The sequence below is a fragment of the Pristiophorus japonicus genome, chromosome 18 (genome assembly GCF_044704955.1).
Source record: "Pristiophorus japonicus isolate sPriJap1 chromosome 18, sPriJap1.hap1, whole genome shotgun sequence".
In the NCBI taxonomy this organism is placed as follows: Eukaryota; Metazoa; Chordata; class Chondrichthyes; family Pristiophoridae; genus Pristiophorus; species Pristiophorus japonicus.
Window position 1 is genome coordinate 53,436,278 of NC_091994.1, and position 17,643 is coordinate 53,453,920.

The following is a 17,643-nucleotide window of genomic DNA, read 5'->3' on the forward strand; positions in this document are numbered from 1 at the left end:
TGAAACCCAGAAATAAACTCATCAGATCACTCTGGGCAGAATTATAAGGAGAATGGTCTAATTGCTCCACTCATTCATTGAGTAGCGGTAGTTTCTAATGTATCTCAAAAATGAGCTGGCATGTGATTTTATATGTTTGTTTTGTTCTTTAGGGAGCATAGTTGATAGTGAAGCAGAAGGCAATAGAGAAGGAGATTGTCTTAAGAAGCAGGTGAGTACTTTCACAGGATACCAGCATAATTGTTTCATACCAATATTTAGGCAAATGAGCTTTGTTCATCTATTGTTTGATTCTGATAGACAGGGATTTATATTTGATTGTATTTCAACAACTCTCAAAAGCCTGCGCGTTCCCACAGAAATGGAAAGAGAGAGCTGTAGGCAGTTCTGAGTCTCTCTTCTTTTCCTTGCTATTCCAGCAATAATAATTAGCCATAATCTGTTTTCAATAAACAAGGCCACTTGTGACACTGTATTTGCTCTGAAGTCAGCAGAAAGTCCAAGGCAGTATCTTTTTGCAGAGCACTAGCTTTTAGAGAAAAACTTTTATTTTACCTGCCCTCCCTCACCCCATCAGTTCCTGTGAGGTAGTGCTGGCCATTGCTTTGAATATTTACGTACCCTTTGTAGCTGATTGAGAATTTGGTGTTGATTGGCGGGGGTGGGGGGGGATTGTACACAATCTCTCAATTTACCGCTGTGTGATGCAGGGCTTTGGGAAGTTGTCATTTTGTAGTAGGAGTAGTTTAACAATGCCACAGGTTTCTTGGCTTCCTGGGGTTTTTTTCCTTCACAGGAAGATATTGACCAGGTAGAGAATGTCGAAGTGAAGAACATTTCAGATGAGGGAAATGCTGAGAATGTAGTCGCAGAATGTGAAGAGGAAAATAGCATCGAGCTCATTGTGTTGCTGCAAGACTCAACTTCAGCTGAGAAAGTATAAAGGCTTCAAACAACTATACTGTGTAGTTTGAGATAATTGGTAGTGGAGCTCTGAAGTCAGCAGAAAGTCTCAGACTCTGTGTTCTTGCAGCACACTAGCATTTAGAGAAAAACTATGGGTCACTTAACTCTTGCAATGCCTAATCCCTCAAAAGCCCATATTCTTACACACCAAAGCTGTATATAATTGCAGCAAGTCTTCCTTACTCTTATACTGCAACCCCTTGCAATGAAGGCTAACATACTATTTGCTTTCCTAATTGCTTGCTGTACCTGCATGTTAACATTGTGTTTCGTGTACAAGGGCACCTAAATCCCCTGCATACTAACATTTACTAGTCTCTCACCTTTTAAACAGTAGTCTGCTTTTCCTACCAAAGTGGATAATTTCACATTTCCCCACACATTATATTTCATCCGCCACGTTCTTGCCCACAAATGTAACCTGTCTATATCCCTTTGCGTCCTCCTCACAGCTTATTTTCCCACCTAGTTTTCTATCGTCAGCAAAATTGGATACATTACACTCGGTTCGCTCATCTAAATCATTGATGTAGATTGTAAAGAGCTGAGGCCCGAGCACTGATCCTTGCGGCGCCCCATTAGTTACAACCTGAAAATGGCCTGTTTAGCCCTATTCTCTGTTTTCTGCCTGTTAACCAATCCGTAATCCAAGCTAATATATTACTCCCAATCCCATTAGCTCTAATCTTGTGTAACAACCTCTTTTATGACACCTTAGTAAAATTCCAAATATACTACATCCAGTGGTTCCCCTTTATCTACTCTGCTTGTTGCACCCTCCAATAAACTAATAGATTTGTCAACACCATTTCCTTTTCATAAAATCATATTGACTGCCTAAGCATTACACATTAAACGGTAGGCCACTTAATAGATGAACAAAGGGACCTTGGAGTGCTTGTCCACAGATCCCTGAAAGTAACAGGCCAGGTGGATAAGATGGTTAAGAAGGCATACAGAATGCTTGCCTTTATTGGCTGAGGCATAGAATATAGGAGCAGGGAGGTTATGCTTAAATTGTATAATACTTTGGTTAGGCCACAGCTGGAGTATTGTGTGCAGTTCTGGTCACTGTATTATAGGAACGATGTGATTGCACTAGAGAGGGTGCAGAGGAGATTTACTATGATGCTGCCTGGAATGGAGAATCTTAGTTATGAGGACAGATTGGATAGGCTGAGTTTGTTCTCACTGGAACAGAGGAGGTTGAGAGGAGACCTTATTGAGGTGTACAAAATATTGAGGGGCCTGGACATAGTGGATAGTAAGGGCCTATTACTAGGGGGTATAGTTTTAAGGTGGTTTTAAGGAAGATTTAGAGGGGATTTGAGGGGGCGGCTTCTTTACGCAGAGGGTTGTGGGGGTCTGGAACTCGCTACCTGGAAGAGTGGTGAATACAGAAACCCTCACCACTTTTAAGAGATGGTTGGATGGGCACTTAAGGTGCAGTAACCTGCAGGGTTACGGATCTAGAGCTGATAATTGGGATTAGACTGGATGACCTTTTGTTGAACAGCACAGATATAATGGTAATTACTGCAGGGTGATCTCCTGGACTAGTTTCGATCACCTGGATGGGTCGGAGAGGAATTTTCCCTGATTTTCTTTCTTGCTAAATTGGCCTGAGTTTTTATTTGATTTTTTGCCTCTCCCAGGAGATCACATGGCTCCGGTTGGGATGGAGTGTAGAATGTTTCTGTATAAGGGGTGTCGCAGTTGTGTGAGGCGGACTGGTTGGGCTGGGTGCTCTTTGCCTTTCCGCCATTGTTCATTGTTCATAGGTTTATATGTAACCTTTAGGGCTGCTGACCTAGGGCCGTGCGGCTCTTTGTCGGCCAGCACGGATACGATGGGCCGAAATGGCCTCCTTCTGCGCTGTAAATTTCTATGTTTCTAATCAAAATTTGATTTTCTAAGTGTCCTGTTAATATAATCCCTAATAATGGATTCCGCCAATTTCCAGACGACTGATGTCAGGCTAACTGGTCTATAGTTCCCTGTTTTCTCATTCCCTCCTTTCTTGAATAGCCGGGTTACATTTGATCCACGCAGACTGTTCTGGAATTCTGGATATCAAAACCAGTGCATCCACTTCTTTTAGAACCCTAGTATGTAGGCCATCAAGGCCTGGGGATTTATCGGCTTTTAGTCCCATTAATTTACTCCAATACATTTTCATTACTATTAATTAGTTTAAGTTCCTCACTCTCGTAAGATCCTCGGTTTCCCACTATATTTTTTGTGCGTTCTACTGTGAAGACAGATACAAAATATTTGTTTGAAAAAAAAAGGAAAACGTATATTTATATAATGCCTTTCACAACCATAGGATGTCCCAACGTGCTTTACAGCCAATGAAGTAATTTTGAAGCGTAGTCACTATTGTAATGTATGAAATATGGCAGCAAATTTACACATAGCAAGCTCCCACAAATAGCAATGTGATAATGACCAGATAATCTGTTTTTGTTAGTTGATTGAGGGATAAATATTGGTCAGGACACCGGGGATAACTCACTCCCCTGCTCTTCAAAATAGTGCCATGGGATCTTTTACATTCACCTGAGAGAGCAGACAGGGCCTCAGTTTAACGTCTCATCTGAAAGATAGCACCTCCGACAGTGCAGCACTCCCTCAGCACTGCATTGGAGTGTCAGCCTAGATTTTTGTGCTCAATCTCTTGAAACCACAACCATCTGAATTAGAGACTAGTGTGCTTCCCACTGAGCCGCGACTGACATATTGCGTCTCTGCCCACGGCAAACGAGCCAAAGGCGGGCAGAGGAAACGTTACAAGGACACCCTCAAAGCCTCCCTGATAAAGTGCGACATCCCCACTGACACCTGGGAGTCCCTGGCCATAGACCGACCTAAGTGGAGGAAGTGCATTCAGGAGGGCGCTGAGCACCTCGAGTCTCATCGCCGAGAGCATGCAGATATCAAGCACAGGCAGCGGAAGGAACGTGCGGCAAACCAGGCTCCCTGCCCACCATTTCCCTCAACGACTATCTGTCCCACCTGTGACAGACTGTGGTTCTCATATTGGACTGTTCAGCCACCTAAGAACTCGTGCTAAGAGTGGAAGCAAGTCTTCCTCGATTCCGAGGGACTGCCTATGATGATGATTCCCCATTATAGTTTCTATTGTCTCAGCCTCCAAGCTGTCGGAGGTGCTGTCTTTCGGATGAGACTTTAAACTGAGGCCCTGTCTGCTCTCTCAAGTGAATGTAAAAGATCCCATGGCACTATTTTGAAGAGCAGGGAAGTTATCCCCGGTGTCCTTGCCGATATTCATCCCTCAATCAACTAACAAAAACCATCCCTCAATCAACTAAACTCCATGTTTATTTCACTAATCTCTTCCTTTTTACATTCTTGTAGAAACTCTTCCAATCAGTTTTTATAAGAACATAAGAATTAGGAGTAGGCCATATGGCTCCTTGAGCCTGCTCTGCCATTCAATAAGATCGTGGTTGATGTTCGACCTCAACTCCACTTTCCCACCCGAATGAGAATAAACTGGCAATTATGCAGCTGAGATTGAGAATTTGGGGGTGGGAGGGATTGTACACAATCTCTCATTTTACCACTGTTTGGTGCAGGGCTTTGGGAAGCTGTGTCATTTTGTAGTAAGAGTGGTTTAAATGCCACAGGTTTCTTGCCTTGATTTTTTTTTTCCTTCACAGGAGGATATTGATCAGCTACAGGATGTTGAAGTGATGAACATTTCAGATGAGGGAAATGCTGGGAATGCAGTTGCAGAATGTGAAGAGGAAAATAGCACCGAGCTCATTGTGCTGAGTCAAGTCTCCACTTCAGCTGAAAATGTATAAAGGCTTTAAACAACTATACTGTGTGTAGTTTGAGACAATTGGTAGTGGAGCTACCAGGAGGGGAAAAAACTGACAAAATCATTTAAATTTGATGTTAGGTATAGTGCACTTGGTTAAACATTACCATCTATACATGGATGGAGATAGATCCCTCTAATCCCTGTATGGTGGAAGCATTTTTAGAGCATTGTAAAATGAAAGCTCATGCTCTCTCTTGCTAAGAGTGAGACTGCGGATCTGTCTTATGCCGCTCATAGACCATTGGAGCGTGGCATGCACTTTTGGTCACCCTATTGTAAAAATAATACGGATATTTCAGAAAGGGTTCAAAGAAGAGTGACCATGATGATTTTAGGCTGTATGGGACCAAGTTAATCTTTCGCTAGAGTGGAAGCGTGATACAGGTCTTCAAATTAAGCAACATTACCAGTAAGGTTGAATTAAGTAAGCTTTTTAATTTGGACAATAAGAGGGATGAAAAGCACAGTGAACCTCGAGCAAGGTCAAAAGATTGGAACATACATTTTCGATTCAGGGACATTGAAGGAGATTCCGGGTCAGTTGGAGCTATAAAAATGTTGGATTGATGTCCTTTGAAAAGCGGGAGTTGAAGAATTTGAAATTCCTGACACTAAAGGAAAAGTGTTTTGTGTTCTTTAAAGTAAGTGATCAACTGATAGTGGTGGGAAAGAGGGGAAGTTAGACATGGGCTTTGGATGGGGAGAAGAATGGCTGTTTCTCGCAACTTTCCGGTTATGTCATTGGGTCTTGGATTGGGGGTGGGGGAAGAGTTAGAAGGGAAGCAAATAAGTTATTTTTTACATTGAAACCCAGATTACATTTTGCAGAACCTGATAGAATGATGTTTAATTGTAAGCCATATCTTTTCCCTGCGCATTAGTTCATCTACTATTCTCTTGCAGTCGATGATGTTTGGGCTAATGTTCTTAATGTTTTTTGGTTCAGAAGCCAGAAGAGACCACAGAAGATGCAGAGATGCTTTGTGCTATGGAGTTTGAACCCACGCAAGTCCCTGAGGTTATTGAAGTAAGATGAAACTTCATTTAAAAAATATATATATTCGTTCACAGGCTGTGGGCGTCGCTGGCATCGCCAGCATTTATTGCCCATCCTAATTTGTCCTTGAGAAGGTGGTGGCAAGCTGGTGCAGTCCGTATGGTGAAGGTACATCCACAGTGCTGTTAGGGAGGGAGTTCCAGGATTTTGACCCAGCGACGATGAAGAAACAATAATATAGTTCCAAGTCAGTATAGTGTATGACTTGGACGGGAACTTGGTTTAATCAGGGTGTTGCGAGTTGTGAAATTTGAGGAGAATTACCAGAATTCTCACTGGAATGGCCACTCAAGAGTTGATTGGGTTAAACATTCAAGTTTTCAGCCTACAGTTTATATTTCAAAGGGGCTTCAACTGCCTCATCCTGAATTAGTAATAATTAGTTAACTCATTGATAACTATTTGTCCTCAACAATGTGCTATGTTGTATCCTGTCACAGCTAACAATTTATTGTGCCTACTCCTTTGTTTATAGAAACTTTATTAATAGATGTATGTCAGGCAAAAATGTCATTTGCATAGTTTTGCCTTTCAAGGTGATGAAAGCCATGTGGCCCATTTTAGTTCGTCCAGAAAGACCCAACAGGCTCCACTCTGCAGCATCCAACTCTTAAATCATTCCAGTGTTTCGCCTCCACTACTCTGCCTGGAAGTCCATTCCATGTATTGAGAATTCTTTGTGTAAAGAAATAAATTCCTGACATCAGTCCTAAATTTGTCATTAATCAGTTTGAACCATTGTTCCATTTAGTTTAAAGTGATTTTTCAGATTTACTGTTTACCTCTAATAAGGTGCCCTCATTTCAAGGCTGAAAAACCCAGTTTTCTCCAATATTTCTCCATAGCTCAGTCCCAATGGCTATTTTCCGATCTGCCTTCAGTGCTTGAATTTCCCCTTTATTTCTAGTTAATCAAGGTGTGATCTAATCGGAATACTATACCATTACAGCATGATTTTCTCTGACTTGTTCCCTAATGTTGTGGTTGTATTGTCCAGCATTCTATTAGTTTTTTGATAGCTGCCCTGCATTGATTGAACATGTTGAGCATCCAATCTGCTCTGACCCATAGATCTCTTTCAACCGCATTTGTGTAATACTCGTGTTGACTATTTTCTCTCTATAGTTCAGTACAAGTTGCACCTCTCTTATCCGGTACTCCTTTGTCCGGCATCATTCCCAGCTCCGGGGGAGCGCATGCACAGAACACAGCCGGGTCGTTGACAGCAGCGTTGTCAGCATTACCTGGTCATCAACGTTTAATACAGCAGCTGCTTTCTGTTTAAATCTTTCCTCCTCTCTCCAGCGCTCCTATACAGTCAATCCTATACAGTTCAGTAGTACTGTAATCCCCGATTTTCATCAGTCCACCATTGGCGGCCGTGCCTTCAACTGCCTAGGCCCTAAGCTCTGGAATTCCCTCCGATCATTTCCAGGGACAACAGTGCCAAAAAAGCTCAGCCATGGTAAGTTTGATATTATCCACAAAAATAATCTAGGCTGCTGCCACCCCGGAACTTCAACTGTCATTAATGTTTCCCCCGGGAGAGCTGAATTACTGCAAGTTCTTCCAGCCCTCATAATAATCCAGTAAAGATTTCAGGGTCTGAGTCGAACATTAAAGCCCCCCACCCTCCGCTCCCCACCAAACGGTCGCTGGGCCCGAAATGCTGTGCAGTAGGCTTCTGCACAACGTCGTTGTCAGCAGCGGCAGACCAGCATCACGAGAGAGGGAGGCCCGAGATTTCAGCGTTGTGTTTTCCTACACTTCCCATCACACTTCCTGGCTCTGTCGAGAGCTGCTGCTTTGTGTCAGTGGTGTCCTGGCAGCGCAGAGAAGGAGTGTGGCGGGAGTTTTGGAGCCAGAGCGAGGAGGTCAGGGGCACGAACGCTGTCATCGGGACCCGGTAAGTCGAGGGTCAGCGTGACCGCCCGTCGTCTGCCAAATTCTCTTGGCTGGCACAGGCCAGGTTCCGAGGGTGCCGGCTAACAGAGGTTCAACCTGTACTTTGCACTTGTCAGTATTACATTTAATTTGCCTCTGTTCTACTAACCTACGTATTCTGTATTTCCTGAGCTGCCCCTCTTAATTTGGTAAATCTGCAGTTTCTACATCCAGTTCGGTCAACATATTTTTTACCTCCCACGGGATTTGGCCTCTTTAACCTCCCAGATGTATCTGATTTGTAGGGCTACACTACCTCCTCTCCATTCCCTATCTCTTTTTTGAACATTCTGCAACCCTGTATATTGCATTTACTGCTATCCTTTGGCGTCATCTGTGTAAGAGCATAAGAAATAGGAGCAGGACAGGAGTAGGCCATTTGGCCCCTCGAGCCTGCTCCACCATTCAATAAGATCATGGCTCATCTGATCTTTGCCTCAACTCTACTTACCTGCCCGCTCCCCATAACCCTTGACTCCCCTATAGTTCAAACATCTGTCTCCACCTTAAATATATTCAATGATCCAGCCTCCACAGCTCTCTGGGTTAGAGAATTCCAAAGATTCACGACCCTCTGAGAGAAGAAATTCCTCCTCATCTCCGTTTTAAATGGGTGACCCCTAATTCTGAAACTATGCCCCCTAGCTCTAGATTCCCCCACGAGGGAAAACATCCTTTCTGCATCTACCCTGTCAAGCCCCTCAGAATCTTTTATGTTTCAATAAGATCACCTCTCATTCTTCTTAACTCCAGTAAGTATAGGCTTAACCTGCTCAACCTTTCTTCGTAAGCCAACCCCTTCATCTCAGGAATCAACCTAGTGAACCTTCTCTGAACTGCCTCCAATGCAAGTATATCCTTCCTTAAATAAGGAAACCCAAACTGTACACAGTACTCCAGGTGTGGTCTCACTAATACCCTGTACAATTGTAGCAAGACTTCCCTACTTTTATATTCCATACCCCTTGCAATAAAGGCCAACATTCCATTTGCCTTCCTAATTACTTGCTGTACCTGATTGATATGGGAAGCGGAGTTGATCATTGATCTTATTGAATGACGGAGCAGGCTCGAGGTGCCAAATGACCTACTCCTGCTCCTATTTCTTATGTTAGGCAGCATCTCTTGCATGTGAATGCCTTAGAATAATAGAATAAGTTGGATCATTTTAGGTGTTCGGGCTTCTTGGTAGATTACAGGAGTCTCGACCCTTTTGTTAAAGGAACAGTTTCTCTCTACTTTGACTAGACCCCTCATGATTTTGAATACCTCTATCAAATCTCCTCTCAACCTTTTAGCTCTAAGGAGAACAACCCCAGCTTCTCTAGTTTATCCATGTAACTGAGTGCCATGGGATCTTTTACGTTCACCTGAGAGGTTTAGCATCTCATCTGAAAGACGGCACCTCTGACATTCCAGCACTCAGTCAGTACTGTGCTGGAATGTTAGCCTAGATTTATGTGCTCAAGTTCCTGGAGTGGGACTTGGACCCACAACCTTCTGACTCAGGTGAGTGTGCTACCTACTGAGCTACAGCTGACACAGGGAGAAAAGAAGGCTTATTTGTTTTATCTTGAGCAGGGGTGGGCAATTATTTGGGCTGGAGGGCCACTGAACAAGTTTCGGTGAGGTGTTGAGAGCTGCACACCAATGTTCCCCCTAAGGTGTGCGGCCATGTACCAATCGCGGGGATTCACACAGGCCACTCACAAGCTGTTGCCACTGGAAGAGATTTTTGTTTTCCCAAATTATTTGCAGTGAACTCTCTGCTCTTATTTTGAAGTCTAGCAGCAATACCAACCAGTTACCGAATGGCAAATCTAGATTTGTCTGGGGTACGTGATCCTATTTAAAACTTTACTTGTTCACTTTGTTTTAGGTTCCTGTTAACATTGCAAAATATGTAATATTTTGGTGTACATTTTCCTCAGAGGATTTAGTTTTTTTTTAATTCTCCTTTTTGCAATTTTTCTCCCATGTTTGCATGAGCTAACTTTATCCAGGGCTCCCCACTCTGCTATATAAAAAAAAAAACACCAGAAATCTGAGCATGAATAAGTTGGGCTTCTCCTTGTGTGCTAGAATGAAAGTGAAAAGGAGAGGGAATGAGTGCATATTTGTTTTTGGGAAGAGGTTCAAATTGGGACAGGTTTAACCATGAAGCAATGTTAGCTTAAGGGGATGGGTTTATTTATCGTATAAACAGGCACTTAATTTGACCTCATTAAATGTTAATCTGTTCTTTTTGACTAAGTCACTGTATCAGTCTCAGTAACCTCCTCCGGCCTTAACAACCCTCTGCGATCGCTACGGTATTCCAATTCTGTTCTGTTGCGCACCCCGATTTTCTTCATTCCACCATTGGCAGCCATGCCTTCAGCTGCCTAAGCCCTAAGCTCTGGAATTCCATCCCTAAACCCTCTGCCTTTCTACCTCCTCATTTAAGACGCTCCTTAAAATGACCAAACTTTTGGTCACCTATCCTAATACCTCCTTAAGTGGCTCAGTATCAATTTTTGTTTGATAATTGCTCCTGTGAAGAGCCTTTGCACATTTTCCTATGTTAAAGGTGCTATATAAATGCAAGTTGCTATATTGCAATTGTAAATTATCTTTATTTTTCTAAATTGTACTGAATTATTAAACTAGGTGTATTGTGTTATACTTGCGTGGGCTAATGTACAACTATAAAAGTAATAGTTAAATGCATGGGCTTTAACAAAGTGGGTCTGATACTTTCATTTTCTACATTTGGATTGGCTGAAAAGATACAACTAGATTTACCATCTACTTCTAATAATTGGGGTGGGAGGGTGAGAAATCTTATCACCGAATGAGCATATTATGCAAATGCCATTGACAAGTGATGTTGCTAAATACAAGGCTTCAATCAGGAGTGTGACTGAATGCTCATCTGGATGAATGGAAAAACTGAACACAATCCTTGATTTCACTAAACCGCACCCTTGATACCAGGCTGAATGTCTACCCCCTTCAACATCCAGCATACTGTAGCTGCAATATGTACAATATATAGGATGCACGGCAGTGCCTCCCTCTCCTATGATCCCTACCACTCAAGGACCACGACAGCAATGCCAATCCTGACTTGAACATATATCTCCATTTCTTCATCGTTGGTTAGTATCTTGGAATTCCCTACTTAACACCATTGTCCGAGCACCATCAGTGCTGTTGTCCTTCGAGGTGGTAGAGGTTGCGGGTTTGGGAGGTGCTGCCGAAGAAGCCTTGGCGAGTTGCTGCAATGCGTCTTGTAGATGGTGGTGGAGGGAGTGAATTTTTAAGGTGTTGGGTGGGGTGCCAATCAAGCGGGCTGTTTTGCCCTGGATGGTGTCCAGCTTCTTGAGTGTTGTTGGAGCTGCACTCATCCAGGCAAATGGAGAGTATTCTCTCACTTGTGCCTTGTAGATGGTGGAAAGGCTTTGGGGAGTCAGGAGGTGAGACACTCGCCGCAAAATACCTAACGTTTGACCTGCTCTTGTTGCCACAGAATTTATGTGGCTGGTCCAGTTAAGTTTCTGGTCAATGGTGACCCCCAGGATGTTGATGGTGGGGGATTCGGCGATGGTAATGTCGTTGAATGTTATGAGCCAGTGGCTAGACTCTCGCATGTTGGAGATAGTCATTGCCTGGCACTTGTGTGGCGTGAAAGTTATTTGCCACTTATCAGCCCAACCTGAATGTCGTCCAGGTCCTGCTGCATGCGGGCATGGACTGATCCATTATCCTACATGGACTGCTCCATTATCCGCAAGATCCTACAAATCCCCTGGGAGGACAGATGCACCAACATTAGCGTCCTCGACCAGGCAACATGCCCAGCATTGAAGCACTGACCACACTCGATCAGCTCCGCTGGGCAGGCCACATTGTTCGCTTGCCAGACACGAGACTCACAAAGCAAGCGCTCTACTCGGAACTCCTTCACGACAAACGAGCCAAAGGTGGGCAGAGGAAACGTTACAAGGACACCCTCAAAGCTTCCCTGATAAAATGCAACATCCCCACCAACACCTAGGAGTCCCTGGCCAAAGACCGCCCTAAGTGGAGGAAGTGCATCCGGGGAAGGCGCTGAGTCTCATCGCCGAGAGAATGCGGAAATCAAGCGCAGGAGCGGAAGGAGCCTGTGGCAAACCTGTCCCACCCTCCCTTCCCCTCAACAACTATCTGTCCCACCCGTGACAGAGACTGTGGTTCTCGTATTGGACTGTTCAGCCACCTAAGGACTCATTTTAAGAGTGGAAGCAAGTCTTCCTCTATTCCGAGGGACTGCCTGTGATGATGCTCCATTATCTGAATGGTCGGTGGGACAGGACGTACCCAGGAATAGTGATGGAGGAGTCTGAGACATTGGCTGAAAGGTGTAATCCTGTGAGACTGACTGTGTCAGGCTGTTGATTGACTAGTCTATGGGACAGCTTTCACAATTTTGGCACAGGTCCCCAGATGTTGGTGAGGAGGACTTTGGAGGGTCTACCATGCTGGGTGTGCAATTGTCGTGTCTGGTGCCGAGGTCGATGCCGGGTGGCCCGTCTGTTTTTATTCTTGTTTTTCGTAGTGGTTTGTTACAACTGAGTGAAATGGCCCAGCATGCCAGAGGGCAGTTGAGTCAACCACATTGCTGTAGGTCTGGAGTTGTTGACCCTTATCCTTGTGCCTTTAAAGCTTTCAATTTTCTAAATGCAGTTGAATTGTCCATTTTTGATGATTTGTTCGTATTTTTCTGATCTTACTTTGTCCATTGTTAATACGTCTCTAAGTTGGCAGCTTTTGTTAAGATCAGAAATGTGTCACAGAACATTGCTTAAACGATGAACCATGCCAACTGCATTCATATTTCTCTACATGTTCTTTTCTTGGTCCAACTTTGAGCAGGGGGACGCATGCTTTTGGTGCCCTTTTATCAAGCCTTTTAATCAATGCACTGAAATAATCTGGCTGATATCCCTTGAATTTGAGTTTTAACCACCTTTGTTTTGAGTCAAAATTTCACAATACTGACAAAGCTTTGTAATTTGGATGAGCAAAATAGTTGCCTGAATAACAATAGATGTGTTTGGTCTGCCTTAAAAGTAGCCTTTTTGTGTTTGGTGCCACAACTTGGCTTATTTTGCATATTGGTAAGAATATATTGTAGTTAAAATCAGTTAAACTGATGTTTTGGAATACACTTTTTGAGAAACTTAATCAACTCAAATGATTCCTACCAAATGTAGTTCCATTGACGGTCCCATAAGCAGTAATTTGACACACCAACCTTAATTGAAAGCCTGATATAACACTGCACTACAGGTACTTTGTCAGTTTCACAGCATGATAAAATAACATCTACTGTATATAAATACATTTCTAATGCATCTGTATTTCTGCTCCCTTTAGAAAACTAAAGTGATGCCAGAAGAAGCAAGCATCATTGAAGGTAATCTTGTATCTTTCTGGCTGCACAGCTTATTTTAGTGATTCTTTCTCCTGAACAAACATGTTTACAAGTGTGACTGTTTAGTAGCAGTGATCATTTGGAGAATAGCACTGCCACGGGAGGAATGGAAAACTGAGGTACGACTGGAATGTGCAATTCTGCTTTTAAGCTATTAAGACATATTATCCCTGCTTGTGCTTTAGGCAAGTTAATACTGAATCCTTTTTCAGCTTTTATTGTTAACACATAGTGTAATGTTTTGAAAATGTGTGACTGGGGAGAGGGAGGAGGAATCTGTTCATCATTTTCTAAGGTGATAGATCAATTATGCAGATGTGATGTGTTTTGCCGTGCCAGAAAAAAGGTGATCTCCTGCTATTCCTATTATTTCCCATCCTGGGTTGTTATTTTAACTACTACTTGACACTTTTTGTTGCTCTGGACAAACTTGCACGTTTGGTGCTATATGAACATAATCCTGTCAGGCTATCATCATCATTGCAAGTTAATAAGTGCAAGTTAATTGCAGGGTTACAACAATTTTGATTTGCAGGTTTGCCTTTTTCCAGCACCAGGACTTTCACCTTGGGTAAGCAGTGAGTGAACAGTTGAAAATCTGTACTCGAGGATGTCATATCTGGAGAGACCACACTTGAGGGCATTGGAACCAAGTCAGTTCCTTGAAGTGTGTGATGTGGGGTAAAGGGAGTTAATAGCAAAGGGAGCTAGCAAATCGGGTGGTGCAGCTCACCATTTGGGATGGAGAAAGTGTGAGAACTCGGTGGTGTTAAAGCTGCAAATTTGATGAGGATAAGAAATTGGCTGAAATGGGGGGGCAGGGGCGGGGGGGGGGGGGCAGAACTGCAAATTAATTAGGGAAATATCAAGCTGTAATGAGTGGATTTCCCCAGGGATTGGTGCTGTATCCAATTTGCATAAATCGCCTGGATTCAAAAACTCTTAAGTAGTCAAATCACAGACAATCTAAATGGGAGGACGAGCAATGAGGGAGGGGGTGGTGGCGTGTTGCATGAAGTGTGATGAAATAACTGGAACTTACAGATGATGTTCAAAACAGATCAGTGCAAGTAATTACACTGTGTGTGTGGGGCAGACAGTGCAGACGGCCAGCAGGACGCCCTGGACCAACTCGGGCCCTGGAAGGCCCAACTGTGGACTACACCACCTCAGGATGGGCGGCAGCAGTCTCGGCTGGATGGGGTGCAGACAGCGACAGGTGCAAAAGTGAAGTGGCAGTGGTGGGAGCCGGAATGATGTAGAGGACATCATGCTCCATGTCGACCGACACACTGCCACTCCCCCAGGGCAGAGTCTCAGCATCCGGAGCAATCTGTTGAAGCTCAGATTGCTGGCCTGCTTCGGCACCGTGAGCTCCCCGTTGCACTGCTGGGCACCCACACACAATGGCAGCAGTCGGTGCTTGCGTGGCATCAGTGTGACTCTGCATCACAGCAGAGTGAGTCTGCATCAGAGCAGACAGCGTATTGATGCCACCACGCACTGATGACATGGCAGCATGCAGGCCTAGCATGGCTTTAGCCTGGTGTTCATTGGTGACTACCACATCGGCCGTGGTATGCGCCATCATGTCTGGGACCCCATGGTCACTTGTGGGATCCAACATCTGTTGGTATCTACCAAGGATGGGCTCGATGGGCTGCTGAGAGGCAAGGGCAAATATTGAGGAGGAATTCTCCATCCTCACACCAAATGCATCCAGGCTCTCAGGCGCCCTTGCCAATGCACCCAACAGATCGCTTTGCATTCTCAAAGATTGGCTTGCGTCAACCTCCAGCTCAGGCTCCTCAGGAAAGTGCTGCTGAGCATCACTCAGGCATGCACTCACCTCCTGGGAGCTTGTCCCCGAGTTTTCCCTGGCGTTGCGGCAGGCCACTGGGTCCCAGAGCAGGTTACCTGCAGGGAAGGGGGCCAGGAATGGAAAAGGGTTTAGAAATGCCATTTTCCTGGAAAGTGGGGAAGGATTGTGTTGTCGGGGCTAAGTGGTCTGATAAAAGATGCAAAGGTCCTCAACATAACAGGGGGCTCTGCCTCACCGTGCACCCAGGAGGGCGGACACTCTCTCCTCGACCTGAATGAGGTCCTGCAGATCAGGCTCGCCACCTCCGGGGCGCTGCTGCTCCTGTCGATTATGTGCCAATTTCGCCTGCAATAAGAAAAAGAAGCAACTGTGAGTGAGTGTGTGGCACGTGTGCCTTCCATAGTAGAATAGCACCTATTGTGTGCAAGTGTAAAGATGTCCATTATAATCTGCATGGCTGCAATCAGAGCATGTGGGAAGGGTGGGATTCGGTGAGAGCCAGCTAGGATTGCGGTTCAGGGTGATGTTTTGCAACCGCATATCAAGACTAAAAGGCTGGTGCGAGGAGGGGTGAGACTTGAGTAGGCAACAAGAAAGTGCGCGATGCTTGCATGCGCAGGGCATGGCTGGTGAACTAAGCCTCCACTTTTCAGCTGGCTTCACCAACTAACACCATGGCTTTGAACACATAAAGGGGCAGGTACTGCAAAGACATTACATTGTGTGAGATAATGAGTTTCAAATCATGACATTGGTGCATTAATATAATGGGTACTCACCCTGACCACCCTCATGAGGTTGTGTCTCAGTTCACGGCACCGTATCTCTAGCTGGGATGTCCTGTGCCACCTCCCTCCAAAGCCTCGTGGAATGGACATGTGGAACACATGCCACCTCCTTTCAACAGCCTCTGTCAATGCCTCAGTGGCCATGGCTGAGAAGCGGCGTGCACAATAGCGACCTTCCTGCTTCTCCATTTTCCTGCTCTGCTCAAAATGCATACATAGTGCCGCGCCGTTAAGATTCGTCCGGGCCCGGGATCTGTCGTGGGCCTCGGAGCATTCGCATTGCGCCTTGCATTTTAGCGTTCAGGTTTTTGGTTGAAGCGCCCGAGCACAGGTGTAGAACGCCTGATTTAGCGTCCCCTTTCCTTCTGCTGCATTTCAAACTAATTTACTGGTCAGAGGCGCAAACTTTTAGGGAGGACTTTATGTACCGCCCCGCCATGAATAACGCCGTAAAATGGCAGAACCAAATTTCCAGCCCAAGTTCTTTACACAATAGGAATTGGTAGCTCATAATCTCTGGATAAGTTAGTGCGGGCAAAAAACCTTTGGAGACATTCAAGAGAAATGGATGCTGTGATGAGGACATTGAATGTTTGTATGAAAGACTGAGCTGGATGGGCCAAATAGTCTTCCTCATCTGTATTTACGTTTATGATCTTTGTGAATATCAAACTGGATGGGTGTTAGTCTAACCAACTCTCATTGTAAATGGTTTCCCTCTCCCGTTGGCGCTGTCCCAATCCCTTTTCAAATCTGCAGTCATGATGCCCCTTGCCCCTTCTCCAAAAACCCAGCCTCGACTACTTTGTCTTTGATAACTGCCACCACATCTCCAACCTTCCGTTCCCATCCAAAGTCCTTGAACTTATTTCCTCCTAGCTCTGCTCATATCTTCCACATTTCCATTGAATCCCTGCAGTTTTGTTTCTGTGCCTCCCAGAGCAAAGGAATGGCCCTTACCAAAGTCATGAATGACATTCTGTGTGACTTTGACCATGGTGTGTTATTCCTCCTCATCTTCCTTGACCTCGCTGTAGACTTTGGCCTGGTTGGATATACCTTTCCTCTGTTCTGCATCTTGGTGGGACTCTCCTAGCTTGGTTACAGTCTTAACTATCCGATCGTACCAAAGCATTTCTAGCAGTGGCTTGTCTTCCCATTTGTACTGTCACCATTTGAAGGCTCCCAAGAACCTATTCTTGACCCTATCCATCTGTATGGTGCCCCTCGGTGATAGCCGAAGGGGCCAACATACCGATGGTACCCAGTTCAACCCCGGCACCACCATCTCAATCCCTTCATTGCTTCTGCGCTGTTGTATTTCTTGTCTGACATCGTCTTAGATGAGCCTTAACATGCACCAGCTAAACAATGGGGAGACTGAATTTGCTGTCTTCAGCCTCCAGCACAGACTGCTGCATCTCCATCTACCTCCCCGGCCACTGTCTCGGGCTTAATAAGATTGTTCACCACACAGAGTCCTGTTTGAATCCAGCAGACCATTGAATCTGCTGTATGTACGTACCCACATTGAAGAAATGAAGAGAATCTGAAGATTTCAGATGGCAAGTTACCAAAATGTATAAATAGCATCTTCGCGTCCTCTACAGTAAAGACTTGTAGTGTTTCATAATCCAAAATATCAGCTGCCATGTAAGGGTGTAGCATACACATAGATGTGATATAATCTGGATTTTATGCTAATTATTTGTGAATATTTACAGTTACAGTTTAAAAGTGTACCAAATAGTCAAA

At 44.5% G+C, this 17,643-nt stretch overlaps 1 protein-coding gene across 3 annotated transcripts in view; it reads left to right on the plus strand.

Annotated features, from left to right (window-relative positions):
• Positions 1–17,643, plus strand: part of LOC139228731 (scaffold attachment factor B2-like) — a 94,822-nt gene that overhangs the window by 14,592 nt on the left and 62,587 nt on the right. For 2 of the 3 annotated variants that reach the window (XM_070860034.1, XM_070860032.1), the window contains exons 3-6: positions 153–211; positions 4,653–4,793; positions 5,766–5,846; positions 13,221–13,260. In XM_070860034.1, the coding sequence (XP_070716135.1) occupies positions 153–211; positions 4,653–4,793; positions 5,766–5,846; positions 13,221–13,260 (321 nt within the window). The remainder of the gene's footprint in view (positions 1–152; positions 212–4,652; positions 4,794–5,765; positions 5,847–13,220; positions 13,261–17,643) is intronic. The other variant, XM_070860033.1, reaches the window with a different exon arrangement.